The sequence below is a fragment of the Mauremys mutica genome, chromosome 11 (genome assembly GCF_020497125.1).
Source record: "Mauremys mutica isolate MM-2020 ecotype Southern chromosome 11, ASM2049712v1, whole genome shotgun sequence".
NCBI classification, from domain to species: Eukaryota; Metazoa; Chordata; order Testudines; family Geoemydidae; genus Mauremys; species Mauremys mutica.
The window spans coordinates 86,281,299-86,298,509 of record NC_059082.1 but is presented as its reverse complement, the minus strand read 5'-3'; the positions used below and the strand labels follow the sequence as shown (position 1 = coordinate 86,298,509).

At 48.3% G+C, this 17,211-nt stretch overlaps 1 protein-coding gene across 1 annotated transcript in view; it reads right to left on the bottom strand.

Moving 5' to 3' along the window:
* UNKL (unk like zinc finger) overlaps nt 1-17,211 on the bottom strand; it is a 147,927-nt gene that overhangs the window by 96,354 nt on the left and 34,362 nt on the right. The window contains exons 7-8 of the mRNA XM_044980315.1: nt 9,896-9,980; nt 2,887-3,006 (exon numbers count right to left, since the gene is read on the bottom strand). Coding sequence (XP_044836250.1) covers nt 2,887-3,006; nt 9,896-9,980 — 205 coding nt within the window. The remainder of the gene's footprint in view (nt 1-2,886; nt 3,007-9,895; nt 9,981-17,211) is intronic.

Below are 17,211 nucleotides of genomic sequence, written 5' to 3'. Positions count from 1 at the left end.
ATAGAGGTGAAAACGAATCTCATGGAATGTGTATAGATTCCAGATGGAGGTAATAATTGTTGCTATCATGCTCACAATGTAACAGTTTGAGACCCATTTGGAGAGTCTCTGGGCTGGTATCCTTGTGTTTTTTGACATTTCCACAATGCACAGGAAGAGCTTAGGAGATTTCCTAAAGGCCTTTGTCATATCCAAATAAAAGGCCAAGGCCCTCCTAATGTCTAGTGTATATAGTATAGCCTCCCTGTTGTCACGTTGAGGCTTTGGGTAAAAGGTGGGGAGGTGAATGAGCTGGCCACTTTGGGAATGAACTTTGAATGTGGCCTATGAGTGACCTTGTCTTTAAAGAATGCTGTGAAGGGGGTGGGGTTAGGGGGTACCATTAGTGCCTCTGTCTCCCTATTCTCCTTGCTGAGGTAATGGTCACTAAGAATGCTGTCTTCATTGACAGGTATGTAAATGACCAAGTTCAAAGAGGTGTCTAATTAGGCTCTTTAAAACTAGATTTAGGTCCCACGTTAGAGTGGGGTGTCTGGGTTGGTGAAAGAGGTTCACCATGCCCTTGAGGAATCTCTTTGTAGTTTTTGGGTGGGCAAAAACCAAGTATCCCTCTATCACTTGATGGAAAGCTGTCATGGCTGCCAGGTGTACTTTGAACATACTGAGAGATAGTCCTGTCCTCTTGAGAACTAGCATGTAGTTCAACACTACAGGGAGTATGGAAAATACTGGGGTGATTTGTTTGGAATTACACCAAACCTGAAACCTTGTCCACTTTTGCAGGTCAGTGCATTGGGTAGACCATTTTCTGCTGTGTAGTAACACTTCCTACACCTCTTTAGAGCAGCAACTCTCTCTGTGTGCTGGAACCATGAAGGAGCCAAGCCTTAAGATGGAATATCCGTAGGTCGGGATGGAGAGTTTGCCCTTCGTTCTGTGAGAGGAGATAATGGGTGGGTTGAAGAGGGATTGGTGGACATGTCGCAAGCTGTCACAGGTATGGGTACCACGTCTGTCTTAGCCAGATGTGACCAACCAGTATAACATTTGCTTTTTCTCTTTTTTATTTTTATCAGGACCTTCAGGAGCAGAGGAAATGGGGGAAGGTGTATAGGAGGCCTTTTTCTGCTAGGAGAAGGAGAGTGTCCCCTAATGAGTGCTTTCCGAGGTCATCTCTGGAGCAATAGCGTGGGCATTTCCTGTTCAAGTAAGTAGCGAATAAGTCTACTGTTGGGGTCCCCCATTGTTAGACTATGCTGCAGAGTACAGTTGGGTACATTTCCCGCTTGCAGTCATGTGACAACTTGCAACTGACACTGCTGTTGTATTTTGCACTCCCAGGAGGTAGGCGGCAGATATTAAAACATTGTGCCAAATGCGCCAATTCCATAGCTTTAGCACTTCTACGCACAGGGAAGATGATCTGGCACCCCCTTGATGATTTATGTAGTACATGCACGCTATGTTGTTTGTCATGATTTTCGTGAGTGCATTTCTCATCAGTGGAAAAAGGGAGCACAAGCATTTCTGACTGGAGGTCAAAGAACTAATCTTCCTGTTCCAGAGATGGAATAATCGCTGCTATTGTGACTATCTTCAATTTTTGTGCCCGCATGTTTTTGTTCAGTGCTCTGAGGTCCAGTATGAGTCTCCAACCTCCTTTTTTTTTTCCCTCTCTTTTTTGGGGTGGGGGGAGGGGGAAATCAGGAAATATCGAGAATAAACGCTTTTGCCTCTGACATGAGCCAGAATAGGTTCTATGGCTCCCAGGCATAGCAGGTGATCTATTTCCTGTTTTAACAGTCTCTCATAAGAAGGGTCCCTGAGGAGGGAGGGAGGTGAAGTGGATAGAATATCCATTGGAGATCATCTCCAAGACCCAATTTTGGAGGAACAGAGAAAGGCGGTATCCAAAGGGATGCAAATGGTTTGTGAGTTGCAGCTGATGTTGTAGGGAGTGGTCTCTCAGGGCCTCAACCAAGGCATCAAAACTGGAGTTTCGAGGTGGACGGTTGGGAGGTTGAGGGACTGATGGTTTTCACCTCTGAAATTCTGACTTAGAATCATAGAATCATAGAATCTCAGGGTTGGAAGGGACCTCAGGAGGTCATCTAGTCCAACCCCCTGTGGCTGTGGCTCATAGCAGTGCTGTGATAGGTACTGAGGCGGACATGATTTGTGGGAGGACTGAAGACTAAACTTCTTTTTCTGAGCTGGTGTATAGATCCCCAATGACTGAAGTGTGGCCCTGGAGTCCTTGAGACCATGGAGTGATGCATCAGTCTTATCTACAAATAATTTGGAGCCTTTGAAAGGGAGGTCCCCGGCCATCATCTGTACCTCTTTTGGCAGCCCTGAAAGGTGTAACCACAATGACCATGACATCATTACCACTGTTGATACCAAGGGGGCCACTGTATCCGTGGCATCTAGTACAGTCTGAAGTGCTGTTCTGACCACTAACTGCTCCCATGTATGACGGCCTAAACTGTTCTCATTGTGGTCTTTTGGCGTAATTGATGTGGTCATAATGTGCCATTAAGGCCTGGTAGTATGCAATTCTAAATTGCAAGGTCACCAAGGAGTACACCTTCCTTCCAAATAAGTCAAGTCTTTTCCAGTCTCTATCATAAGGGGGTGGATTTCATGTGATGTTGGCAGCCATGAGAATTCATCACATCCACAGTGATGGAATTAGGTGGAGGGTGTGAAAAAAGGAATTCAGTATCCTTGGAAGGGACATAGTATATTTGTTGGCCAGTTTGCATGTTGGTGTGACTGAGGCTGGTGTTTGCCATATGACTTTAGCCAGATCCAAATGCGCTTCATTAATTGGGAGGGTGATCTTTGAGGAGTAGGGCATATGCAGTTTGTCCAACAACTTACGGTTGGTGTCCTTCACCTCCTCGAGAGGGACCTGCAGTGTCTCCCGCAACCTCTTCGTAAGGTCCTGAAAGAGTTTGAAATCGTCTGGTATGGACAGTGGAGGGGGCATTGCTTCCTCATCTGGGAAAGAAGAGGAGATATTGGTTTGCGGTGTGGCATACTCTGCTAGCCTGGTTTCCTGCTCCTCAGTTTCCTTATGAGGTTCTGGAGACAGAGGTTGGAGGAGAGCATCTCAGACTCCCGGTGGGTGACACTAAATGCCTGGAAAGCATGGTGCCTGTAGGCTGCCCATGGATCCTAGTATTGCCACTGGGATGGTAGAAAGGGCATGGGTGGCAGAACCCACTGTTGGTCATATCATGGGGGCTGAAACCCAGAGTGAGGGTGTAGCTGAGAAGGCCCTGGTTGGTAGAGAGAGGGACCATGGCAAGTGCCGAGAGAGGATATCCTCCTGGTCACTATCTGAGACTCTGCTGGATATTAGTGGAGCTGAACGCCTCAGTGCCAGTGGTGATTCTGGGCTTTGAGATGCACTCAGTACCGAACCCCTGATCTAGGGTCTCAGATACCATGAGGTCCCTGGAAAACCAAAACTCCTGCAGTGCTGTAATCAGTACTGTCAGGGCTTGTCGGGGTTGACTCGTCGGTACCGAAGAAACCAGCACTCTTGCTCAAGACAGGCAGTCCGATGAGGGTTGTTTTGAAGCTGTTGGTACAGAGAGTTTCTGCAATGATGACGTCTTTGTAGACACAGTACAGTGTAAACTCTTGTCTCAGACAGGTGGTGCCACTGTTTTGGAGCCTGTGCCCATAGCTTACTAGCTGTGTGTGCATCGGCAGACCCATGAGAGTTGTGCATATCATGCTTTTAGCCATCAGTGCCAAAGTAACTGAACATGCTGGGGATCTCATCTGGCTGGTTTGGGATTCAGTATGAGGCCTTACAGCTCTCTTTTGGGAGCTCTTGCTAGGGGAATCCGAAGACTTCTTTCTCAGCTCACCCTCTTTGGAAGTAAAATGCTCTGGTGATGGTTCGTGCTGTCAAGGAGATTCGGGGCCAGGGTCAGTCACAGGTTGAAGAGCTCCCTCCATAAGGAATAGCTTTAACTTTAATTCCTGGATTTTTCAGGATCCAGCTTTTAGCTGCTGGCAAAAAAGTACACTTTTATGGAATGTGGGCCTCTCCGAGGCACTACACGCAATGGGAATGTCTGTCTGTAACCAGAATAGCATCCCTGAAGGAGAGGCACCTCTTAAACCCAGGAGAGCAGGGAATGCCCCCTACTGGGGGCAATCCCTGAGGGAGGACAGAGATAAAATAAAAACATTTATTTTTCTTTAAAACAGGAAAGAAACTAATGGAAACCCTATAACACTAAAGCTATGGCTACACTTGCACTTCAAAGCGCTGCCGTGGCAGCGCTTTGAAGCGCTAAGTGTAGTCAAAGCGCCAGCGCTGGGAGAGAGCTCTCCCAGCGCTGTCCGTACTCCACCTCCCTGTGGGGAATAACGTACAGTGCTGGGAGCCGCGCTCCCAGCGCTGGGGCTTTGACCACACTGGCGCTTTGCAGCGCCGCAATTTGCAGCGCTGGAGAGGGTGTGTTTTCACACCCTGCTGCAGCGCTGCAAATTTGCAAGTGTAGCCAAGGCCTAAGAGAAAAAACTGACGAAAACACTAAGAGTATCTAAGAGATAAACAATTCTAAAGATCTAAAGTATAAGCGAATGGACTGCTAATTGCTCTGTCTCTAGCTGGGGCAGTTGAGAAGGTAGTTCACCTGTGCAGCATTAGCCGTGAGGCAGAGCACGAAAGACACAGAAAGCATGTCCAGGCCAAAGATCTCCAATCAAAGGCGCAGGAACGCACGCACACCTACAATGGAGCACCCACAGGGACACTACTTGAAGAAGAATCTGGAATTTCTACTGCTTATCTTAATGGGATATTGAGAAAATATTGACATTTAAGTGGTCATTCTATTTAATTGTCAATTGAAGAAATTCCACAGATTTTGCCAGAATTTTCTATACAAAATGTTTCTTATTTTTCATCTCTGTTCACAACTGTATTTCTGAAGGGCATAATAAACTGTGTCCTGCATGAACCTTCCTTCTGCCAAGGACAATTAACAGTTATATCATGCAGAAGAGTACATGCCATGATACTGAACAGATGGAACAGTGGGACATGTAAATTCAGCACCATTACCTCTCTTCAGGGGAGATAGCATAGTTGAGGATTGTTTCTTGTGGTGTAATTTTTGTACCTAATGAGCTATGTTTAATTACTGCATGATTCTGCCTTTGTACTGTGTTTCCAAATGCTGTAAATAACATATTTCCTTTGTCTTACGTATCAAGTACAGGAGTAGGGGACAATTAAAAAACACAGGAGACACAGGTGAGATGAGTAATAACTATCATTGTGCAGACAGACTCCAGAGTAAGCGCCGGGACTCTGAAGAAGGAACACAGGTAGCCCCCATGATCATCCTCTGCCTGACTGAATATGAAAAAAATGGATGTGAAGACAGGATATGCTGCACTTATCTAATGTTATTTACTTCCACTCTCCCTTGGGGTTGTGACCTCATTCTGGATTGCTTTACGAGGCAGTTACAGTCACTGTCATCTCGATTAAGTCTAGAGGGAAAATACTGCCCACGAGCCCCTCACAACCTCACATCAGAAGTGCTGTTCTGGTTACTGTCACCCTCACGCTCCCTTCTAGGTCACTACCCTTCTTGTTCAGTTAGCTTCACTCCCCATACACACAGCTGCACATCAATCCCAAATCCCATAAATGAATGTATCTTTTACATACTCATACAGTCCCCATCAAAGTAGGATTGGAGTGCCTCCCAAGTTTTTAAAAATAGAAACACTCTCACTCCCTTCCTTCCTAGCCTATAAGAGAACTAGCGTGATTAGTTTATTGGCATTTTTGCTCATGTTTTATGTACTTATTGAGGAAAAGTCACAGAAATGAGTTTAGTATTACATTTGGAATACTGTGTAGCCCCAGTCATTCTAATTCCTTGAAGGAATGAGTACCATAGTCTAGGTCCAGTTCCTGCAAAAGTTCTGACATCTGCATGAATCAGCCTCCCCTAATTGGTAAATGATTTCATTGTTCCAGTGGGACATAGCTACCATGAGAGGTCATTGTAGCTAAGGAAAAGATGCTCTCAGAGAATTTGGGCCAATCCCATAGAGGGCTTTGAATATTAGGACACAGCCTTTGAAAGGGGCTCTCTATTCACCAGGCAGGCAGTGTAGAGTGGAGTATCAGGCTAATGTACTCATGACAACCTGCTGCTAATCAAATTGGCTAATTTTTTTTTAAATCAAACAGAGCTTTTTCAGTAGTCGCTTCATTCCTACAGACAATCAGCATTAGCCTCGGAGGTCATGAACGTGTGGGTTGCAATGGCCAGGTTTGGGTCCAACATGAAGGGGTGTAATCTTCTAGGAAGTCAGATGGAAGTGGGTGTTTTTGACACACTGACAATCAGAGCACCAACAGCACTGAAGAGTCCTAAAGAAGCCCAAGGCTGCAGACTAACTTCCCTTCCAATGTTTTTAGGAGGCTCATTCCCCTGCTAAGTTTTTCAGAGGCAGCTGGCTCTTCACCCTTTGGGACAGGGTTTCAATCCTCCCCTGTTAACAGAGGAGACTCTTTGGGGGACTGTGCCAGTTGAAAGGGTTGTGGGCTGCCCCAACCAGTGGGAGAAGGCTGATAGGTGAGACCTAAACGGGAGCAGAGTAGCAGCAATGACACCAGGGGAAGCCCAGTTCCAGTGGATAGTGAAAGGGACCCGACTTGCCAGCTTCCACAAAGAATGAAGAGAAGAGAAGAGAGTCAGCTGCTTCTGAAGAACCTCCAAAGATGAGAGGAGTCTCTCTCCCTTACAGCCATGGGGAAGGGGAGTGGGCATAAGAGACTTTGTGCCTCCCCTGCACAGTGGGGCAAAAGGGATTGCCTGGTCTGAGAAACTAGGGCCTCACTGAAGATAGGGGGAGATGCATACAGGATATTAGGGGCCAAAGAAACAGGAGCCATGGGATAAGATTCTCCCTGTCACCTTTCTTATGAGATAGGGTCCCTAGCTATGGAGTCTCTTCTTCCCACTGGATCTATGGAGGGGTTCTTTTCTATTGACCATACCTGAACAAGAGAGAGGTGGAATGTCAGGACTGCAGGACTGAGCTCAGAGCTGTTGCTACTGGCAGAGACAGACAGAGAAACCGCAGTGGTAAGAGCCACATAAGAACCTATATAGAAAGGATGGGCCACTTGAATCTCCCATCGCCAACTGATGTCAATCCAACGTTTGCATTCTTTTTACTCCCAGTAAATCCTGACCTGGCTCCCAGCTGCAAAATTTTGATGATATGGGAGGAAAGAACCTAGTTCTGAATACCCCTCCCTATGTTGCTACTATTTTCTCACTGTCTTTTGTCTCTAGGTTTTTATGAAGAGCCTGAACCACATATGCTCCACACACTACTCCTGGGGGAATTCTGTGTCACTGTGTGCATGCAGAATTCATGTCCCTTGCATATTTAAGGTAATAGTAATAGGTAATAATTGGAGATATACCAATCTCTTAGAACTGGAAGGGACCTTGAAAGGTCATTGAGTCCACCCCCCTGCCTTCACTAGCAGGACCAATTTTTGCCCCAGATCCCTAAGTGGCCTCCTCAAGGATTGAACTCACAACCCTGGGTTTAGCAGGCCAATGCTCAAACCACTGAGCTATCCCTCCCCCCTTTGCTTCCCTGCAGAAAAATGACTTTCTGACGAGGAAGCAAAGGGAATCACAAGAGTGGTCACACGTCCCTCCCCAGCAGTACAGGCGCATCGTTTCGGGCACTCAGCAGAAAAGTAATTCACTGCAGGGTGGGAGAGCAGGGGATGCCACGGTCAGTGGCTCCTACCCTGCGCTAGGCTCAGCTGCTAATCTCACTTGGGCTGCGGCCGGGGAGGGAGATGACTTCCTCTTCCCTTGTAAGGAACGGCCAGGGCTGGGTCAGACCTACTCCCAGAAACCTCCTGCAGCTGCAGGAAGCTCCGCACTCCTCCCCCACACCCCCGCTTCCTGCCATCATTGCTCCTCAGCTGTGGGGGGAAGGGGTCACTGTATGGGGAGCTCCTCCCCCATCCATCCAATCCCTAAACATCCAGAGCCCCCATACCCAGACCACCCCCAACAAGCCCCTCGCACCCAAACCCCCACCCCACCAAGCCTCACTCCCTGCATCAGGAGCCCCTCTCCACCCAGATCTCCCACTGAGCCCCAGCCCCCCTGCACCTGGATCACCCCGATTAGCCCCCAGCACTCGGACCCCCTCCCCACCAAACCCCAACCAGCTGCACCCAGACCCTCACCCCACCAAGCCCCCACTCCACTCTCCCAGCAACGAGACCCCCCACTGAGTACTCCACACTCAGACCCCCTTTCTAAGCCCCATCCCCCCTAACCTAGACACCCCTTGCTGAGCCCCAAATACCTTCACCTGGACCCCCTGCAGAGTCCCATTTCCCCGTAAACCCAGAACCCCCGCAACGAGCCCCTGTGAATCCAAATCCCTCCGCAGCCAGACTCCTCGCTGAGCCCCTCACACCCAGATTGCCACACCCTGAACTCTCTCACCAAGTACCTAGATCCCCCCACACTTGGGCAAGCAGGCTTAGTTGATCCCACACCTGGATCGGGGGCCAGGGCTCGGAGTGCATGCAAGACTCTTCCCTTCTCACCTGCTATCTTGGTGCGCCTGGCATGGAGGGCAGGGCTCCGTGGTGTTTGTGGGGCAGCCCCAGCCCTTGCACTGTGTCAGGGTCAGGAGCAGCTTCACAGCTGAGTTTATGTCCCATGGGGGCAGGGGGCTGCAGGATGATTTCTCACCTCCATGCAGCTAGTGCCCTGTGCTCCCCACTGCCATACTTGGGGCCTCCACATTTATTTACTGACAAATAAAATATGCAGACTTTTAAAATATTCTGCATGGAATTTTTATTTATTTTTGGCCCAGAATTTAATTTTTTGGTGCAGAATTCCCTCAGGAGTAACCCACAAATCACCACCCTTTCTGCATCTTTGGATAGTGTGAGTGGAGATAGGGGATTGTGACAATAGGCCTGATCCTGTTCTTATTGAAGTCAATATAAAGTCCCAATTTCTGTCTCTGGTGCACTGTGCTGAGTTGTTTCCTCCTTCCCTGAAACGTATGCAGTTCCCATCAACAGCACTTGACCCTGAAAAATAGGTTTCTGCTGTTTTGTTCGGAGAGGAAATACTTAGTAAATTTACTTATCAATTGAAATGTGGGGCTCCAGCATTTCTAGGAACTTTATGACTGCTAAAGTATCACACCTCTTCAATGTATTCATCTTTTTCATACAAGTGAAAACAGAAACTAGGAGAACTCTAAAAGGATGTGCCTCTTTCCTGCTTCCTGGATACAACAGCCTGGATGTGCTGAGAATGGGAGAGGGTAAGGGAAGCATCACTTGTCCATGGCACCTCTCTGCAGATTACTAAAACACCAGGTACTGCAAATATTTACATACATACTCACCTTTAAACATGTGTTGTTATAGTCATGTCCGTCCCAGGATATTAGAGAGACAGGTGAGTGAGGTAACAAGCTTGTCCAATAAAAGATATTACCTCATTCACCTTATCACTCTAACACCTTTAAACATGTTAGTAGTTCCATTGAAACTGATGAGGCTATTTACATGCTTAAAGTAGAATATGTACATAAGTGTTTGCTGGGGCCTAAATAAACAATAGGTACAGTCCGTTTCACAAGTAATGCATTTTCCACTTCCACTGTTGCCACGAGGAGTTTGATGCAAAGTAGTGATGAAATCATAGATGCAAGGTAACAGAACGGGATAAAACACATTTTTTAAAAAGGTGAAATAAAAACAAACATTCTCTACTGCATGATCATGGGAATTTTATTAACACTGATACAAAAGAACCGTTCTCATACTCACTTTCAACGTGTGCAAATGCACAAAATGGACCCCGTGGGCAGTAACCTGTTTGGCGGATGTCATTGCACTTTGTAGATTTGTAAATCTAAAAAAATAGAAAGTGAATAACTTTAAAATTATCTGGGTGCTAATAGCATAAGAGCTCAATCTATTCAGTTTAACAAAGAAAAAGTTAAGGGGTGACATGATTACAGTGTAGAAATATCTACCTCGGGAACAAATATTTAACAGTTGGCTCTTAGTTCTAGCAGAGAAAGGTGTAACACAATCCAATGGCTGGAAGTTGAAGCTAGATAAAAATCAGACTGGAAACAAGGCATAATTTTTTAACAGTGAGGGTAAATAACCATTGGAACAATTTACCAAGAGTCGTGGTGGATTCTTCATCACTGACAATTCTTTAATCAAGACTGGATGTTTTTCTAAAAGAGAAGCTCTAGGTATTATTTTTGGAAAGTTCTATGACCCCTTTAGTCATCTCTTTCCTAAGCTGACCAGTCCCCGTTTTTTAAATCTCTGCTTGTATGGAAGCTGTTCCATATCCTTAATCACTTTTATTTCCTTTTTCTGTACTCCTTCCAATTCTAATAATCTTTTTGGTGATGGGGAACACTGCACACAGTATTCAAAGTGTGGGTGTATGATTGATTTATACAGGGGCATTGTGATATTTTCTGTTTTATGTATCCATCCCTTCCCCGATGGTTCCTAACATTGTTAACTTTTTTTGACTGCTGCTGCACACTGAGCAAACGTTTTCAGAGAACTATCCACAATGACTCCAAGATCTCTTTCCAGAGTGGTAACAACCCATTTTGTATGCATGTATCATTGGGATTATGTTTTCCAACATGCACTACTTTACATTTATCAACACTGAATGTCCTGCCACTGTGTTGCTCAGTCACCCAGTTCTATGAGAGCCCTTTGCAATTCTTCCCACTCTGCTTTGGACTTAACTATCTTGAGTAATTTTGTATCACTTGCAAACTTTGTCACCTCACTGTTTACCCCCTTTTCCAAATCACGTATGAATATGTTGAACAGCATTGGTCCCAGTACAGATCCTTCCAGGACTCCACTATTTACCTCTCCCCACTGTGAAAACTAAACATTTATTCCTATCCTTTTGCTTCCTATCTTTTAACCAGATGCTGATCCATGAGAGAGCCTTCCCTCTTATCCCATGATTGCTTACTTGGCGTAAGAGCCTTTGCTGAGGGACCTTATCAAAGGTTTTCAGAAAGTCCAAGTATCCTGTATCCACTGGATCACCCTTGTCAACACTCTCAAAGAATTCTGATAGATTGATGAGACACAATTTCCCCTTTACAAAAGCAGTGTTGATTCTTCTCCACCCTCAGTTCCTTCTTGCCAGAAACTCCAACAGTGAGGAAGGAGAGAGGGTCATGGAATGGACATGAGCAACACATCTCGAAGAACACCAGTTACGGAACAAGTAACTGTCTTTTCTTCTTCAAGTGCTTGCTCATGTCCATTCCATATTAGGTGACTCCCAAGCTGTACCAACGGAGGCGGGTAGGAGTTCATGAACGTGTAGATTGCAACACAGCTCTGCACAACCCAGTGTCATCTCTGGCCTGCTGAGTGATGGTATAATGCACCGTGAACGTGTGAACCAAAGACCACATCGTGACTCTGCAAATTTCCTGGATGGGAATGTGCATCAGGAAGGCTGCTGAGGACACCTGAGCTCCGGCCATATGGGCCCTCACAATCGGCAGCAGTGGGACCTGTGCTAGCTTGTAACAGGTCCAGATGCAGGAAATGATCCAGTTGGAAATCCTCTGCGAGGACACTGGAAGGCCCTTCATCCTGTCTACTGTTGCGATGAAGAGCTGGGTCGACCTGCGGAAGGGCTTGGTATGCTCCAGATAAAATGCCAGGGAATGTCTGACGTCCATGGTGTGTAGCCTCCTTTCCTCACTAGTGGTGTGTGGCTTGGGACAAAATACCAGGAGGAAGATGTCCTGGTTGACGTGAAAGGAAGACACCACTTTTGGCAGAAAAGCTGGATGGGGTCACAGTTGAACTTTGTCCTTGTAGAACACTGTATACGGCAGTTCCAATGTCAGGGCTTTAATCTCCAACACTCATCTTGCCGATGTTACCACCACAAGGAAAGCGGCCTTCCATGACAGGTGGGAAAAGCAGGAGGCCACAGGCTCAAAGGACAGGCCCGTGAGCCTAGAAAGAACCAAGTTAAGGCCCCACTGTGGGACAGGGGCCCAGACTGGCAGGAAGAGTCTCTCAAGGCCTCTCAGGAATCTGAGCAACATGTCGTGGGAGAACACCGTCTGACCCTGGATCGGTGAGTGAAAAGCGAAGATGGTCACAAAGTGCACCCTGATGGAAGAGACGGCCAGCCCCTGGTTCTTAAGATGAAGCAGGTAATCTAAGATAGATTGTAAGGAGGAGCGCAACGGAGAGATGCTACACTCAGACACCCAGTGGGAGAATCTCATCCACTTGGCCAGGTAAGTTGCTCTGGTGGAAGGTTTCCTGCTTTCCAGGAGGACTTGCTGGAACTCATTAGAGCAGGCCAGCTCTTCCAGGTTCAACCACTCAGCATCCACGCTGTGAGATGGAGGAAGGCGGGGTTGAGGTGTAGGAGGCACCCGTGATCTTGCGAAATCAGATCCAGTCAGTCGGGAAGGGGCCAGGGAGCAGTTGCTGCCAGGTCCATCAGCGTGCCGAACCAATGTTGGTGCGGCCACACCAGGGCGAATCAGGATGACTTGGGCCTTGTCTCTCTTGATCTTTGACATCACTCTGCTGATGAGCGAGATCGGCGGGAACACGTACATCAGGTCCCCTGACCACAGAAGGAGAAAGCTGTCTGAGAGGGAGCCCTTGCCTACGCCCTGCAGGAAACAGAACAGATGACATTTCCTGTTCTGTCTGGTGGCAAACAAGTCCATTCAGGGAATTCCCCACCTCTGGAAGAGCAATCGGACTAACTCCGGATGGAGTGACCACTCGTGGTGAGAGAAAAAGGACCTGCTGAGGTGATCTGTGGACTGGGAATAGACTGTTGCCAGCCACTGCTGCAATGGTTGCATTCTGAGCCTTGCATGACAGACGACATATGTACATGCTTCCATGTGGCCTAGCAAATACAGACATATCCGGGCCATGGTTAGAGGGAATGCAGAGACCCCCGCGATGAGGTCCATCATTGCCTGGAGCCTCTCCTGCGGCAGAAAAGCTCTGGTGCAGGTGGAGTCGAGCACCACTCCAATGAACTCTATCCTTTGCACTGGAACTAACAGGTTTCAGAGTAGCAGCCATGTTAGTCTGTATCCACAAAGATATCTGTATCTGTTCACTAGATACCATTACCTTAGGCTTGAATAGAGACTGGGAGTGCCTGAGTCATTACACCCATTGAATCTATTTCCCCATGTTAAGTATCCTCACACCTTCTTGTCAAGGGTCTGAAATGGGCTATCTTGATTATCACTACAAAAGTTTTTTTTCTCCTGCTGATAATAGCTCATCTTAATTAATTAGCATCTTAGAGTTGGTTTGGCAACTTCCACCTTTTCATGTTCTCTGTGTTGATATATATATCATCTTCTTGCTATATGTTCCATTCTATGCATCCGATGAAGTGGGCTGTAGCCCATGAAAGCTTATGCTCAAATAAATTTGTTAGTCTCTAAGGTGCCACAAGTACTCCTGTTCTTTTTACTGGAACTAACGTTGACTTTTTGTCATTCACCAATAGGCCCAGGGACCAGCATGTGACCTGTAGCACTGCAACGTCCCTTTGGACTTGGCACCTGGAGTGACCTTTGACTAGCCAGTCCTCAAGATATGGGTATATTTGAATACCCCAACTCCTGAGGTAAGCTGCTACCACTGACATGCACTTGGTAAACATCCTCGGTCGGGTGTCAGTAGGCCGAAAGGGTAATGGTCCAATCCCACCGTGAAGCACAGGAAGTGTCTGTGTCCTTGGAAAATCACTATATGAAAGTTATATGCTATAAAAAAAACCTATATGCATCCTTCAAGTCGAGGGTGGCATACCAGTCTCCCGGATCCAGGGAGGGGATGATGGAGGCCAGGAAGACCATGTGTAACTTCAACTTCTTTAGGTATCTGTTGAGGTCTCGCAGGTTCAGTATGGGTCTTGGACTGCGCTTGGCCTTTGGGATTAGAAAGTACCGGGAATAGAACCTCTTGTTCCTGTATTCGCGAGGAACGTCTTCTACCGCTCCCAGCTGTAGCATGCCCTTCACCTCCTGCGCAAGGAGACTTTCGTGAGATGGGTCCCTGAAGAGGGACAGGGAAGGGGAGGTTGGAGAGGGGATAAAAAGAAACAGGAGGGTATAGCCCAGGGCCACTGTTTTGAGGACCCAGCAGTCTGAAGTTATCACGGTCCATGCAGGGAGGAAAAAAGAAAGGCGGTTGGATAAACATAGGGAGGATGGATCCAGGGTACAGTCTGGTAGGTCACCCTCAGGGGCACCCTCAAAATGCCTGTTTGCCACCCTGTCTGTTGTAGGTGGCGCCTGACTGGGTAGAGGGCGGAGGGCGGTGGCTCTGGTGACATTTGTAGCCTCTGCTCTTCTTATGAGCTATTTCCTGCCTGGGTTGGCTCCCTTGACCCTGTGGCTTGAACTGCTTATGGGCCAGATGTGGGACACAGAGCCCTAGGGTTTTCAATATAGTACAGGAGTCCTTTAATCCGTGTAATTTATTGTCTGTCTGCTCAGCAAACAGTGCCTGGCCATTGAAAGGAAAATCCTGTATCAACTGCTGGGCCTCCGTCAATAAGCCTGAGAGAAGGAGCCAAAACACCCTTCACATGGAGATGGCTGAGGCCATGGTGCATGCTGTGGAGTCTGCCGCATCCGAGGCTGCTTGAAGGACCACCCTGGCCACAACCCTGCCCTCATCGAGGATCACCCAAAACTCTTTCCTGGTGTCCTTGGGAAGCAAATCTTTAAACTTGGCAATGGCTTGCCACATATTGAAGTCATAGTGGCTGAGGAGGGCTTGATGGTTAGCCAGCCTCAACTGGAGGCTGGAGGATGAATAAACTTTGCGTCCAAAGAAATCCAGCCTCTTGGAGTCTTTATTCTCAGGTGTAGCTCCCAGTTGGCCTTGCCTCTCCTGGCGAAGATGAGGAAGAAGCCAGTGCTGTGGGGTCTGCCACATCCATAGATGGTCCAACCAACTGTTCCCTGGGGTCTGTGAGAGCCTGAGGGGTTCTCCCTTTGGGAACATCTGTTTCCGGAGGAGGGTGGGATACCAAGGCTGATGGGTTGGACAAGGCACCCGCCACTGACCTGAGCCCTTGTGAAGGCTGGGTAAAACCCCATGGGTTCCACAGCTACCAGGCAGCTGGCCACTGGCCCTAGGGCCATGGAGCAGTTGGAGGTACTGCCAACGTCGAGAGTACCACCGGTGCTGGGTTTGGCCTGCCAGCAACGACTCCTGCCCAGTGTCGGAGCTCAACGATGAGTGGTAGCTCTTATGCGACCATGAGCAGGTGGATTGGCGACCCAGTTTGCTGCGGTGCCAATCGGTGCACCTCGATAGGGAGCTCTCTGCTTGGGACAAGTCCCTTTTGCGGGTCCTCGGAGACCAGCGACATTCAGCAGATTGTTGACGGCATTCCAGTGATCTATGCCTCACGCTGCTCAACTGGTACCAGGATCTGAAGCAGGTCGGTCACCAGGAAGACCTTCTTAGCGACCAAGAGGATCTGTTTTGTGGCGACGCGTATCAGTGAACTGACAACTGGCGACTCTGCTCGATCGACTCTGTCGGGCCCGTGAACAGTACCAGGTCATGGGTGAAGTGCTGGGCCGGTCTCAGTGCTGTTGATGACAGCAGGGGCACACTTCTACTGGTCTGTGCCGGGGCACACTTCTACCGGTCTGTGCCAGGTTACTGGCAAGGCGCCTTTCAAGCCCTATGGGCGCTGCCCTGAGTCTGGAGACCGAAGAGGGCTGCGCCAAGCCTGCCTCCCTGCCTTCAAGGCCTGGTGGCTCAGTGCGGGCAAGCGCTGGCGAGACGTCCCTCATGAGGGAGGGTGGTACCGCTGAGATGGGGACTTATGAAAAGGTCCCAAGGCAGGTTTACCCCTGGATCAGGGTACCGCCACTGTGGGTGGCACCGGTAGCGCTAGGATATCCTGCGCTGCCTGCAGGGCCTCAGGGATCAATGGGACCTCTAACTGACAAAGGCCCGCGTCACTGTCCAGTGTGGCAGGCATGGATCGGGGTGGGCTAGACCGCTCGACCTGAGCTTGGGCCTGACTCCTGGTTGGAGGTACTGTGCCACCCTCCTCGGGCCTTGGTTCCCCTCCTGCCCTCTCCTTCCCCTTGCGGGATGTAGGAGATCTTCCTCTCCTGGTCTTCTTTTGCCGTTTGGCAGGTGCCAGAGAGGGGCATCAGCGCTGGTCCATCGAAAGTGCCGGTGGAGCATTCCGAACCAATGCTGCGGTGTTCGGGGCACAGTCGGACCTCAATTGCTCCGGTGCTGGAGTTAGAGCTGCCTTCACTAGGAGCACTTTGAGACGGATGTCTCGCTCCTTCTTAGTCTGAGGTTTGACAGACATGCAGATACGGCACTTGTCACTTATATGCGACTCGCCCAGACACCTTAGATGACTGTTATGTGGATTGCTGATGGGCATCGGTTTTTTGCAGTGATCGCAGGGCTTAAAGCCTGGGGACCGGGGCATGCCCCATCCCTAGGCTGAGTTCCATTCATGACTAACCAAGTAAAACGCATTAACACACTAAGCCTGGTAGTAGGTGGTGCTGGAGAACTCTTTAGGATACCTCTCTCTCTCTCTCTCTCTCTCTCTCTCTCTGGACAGTGCTCTGTGCTTGAAGCAAGGAAGAAGGAATAGCCCAGGGGAGGACAAGTATTTCTCCAGAAACAGCACTGCTGGGTGCAGTTCCGATAAGGCTACCAGGGCTGGTGCTGGGAGGAAGGATGAAAGTAGATCTTCAAACACATATCTCGGCACCAAAGAGGAGTGGGTCAGTCAATGGGTGCCAGGATAGGTAACAAGACAGCTATTGGTGCTGACTTCGGTACTGATGTTTAATCTCAGGCTTTTTTCCCTGTCAGTGTCATGCCTCTGCCGCTTCAAGTCAAGCAGGGTTTTGAGGACTTTACCCGAGATTTTTTTTTTATTATTTATATAATCATAGCACCTAGAAGCCCCAGTCATGTGCTAGGGGCTGTACAAACATAGAACAAAAAGATAAACAGTAAGAGGGAACTAAGGGAGGGTCAACGTACTGTGACTTTTGGGGCCAGGAATA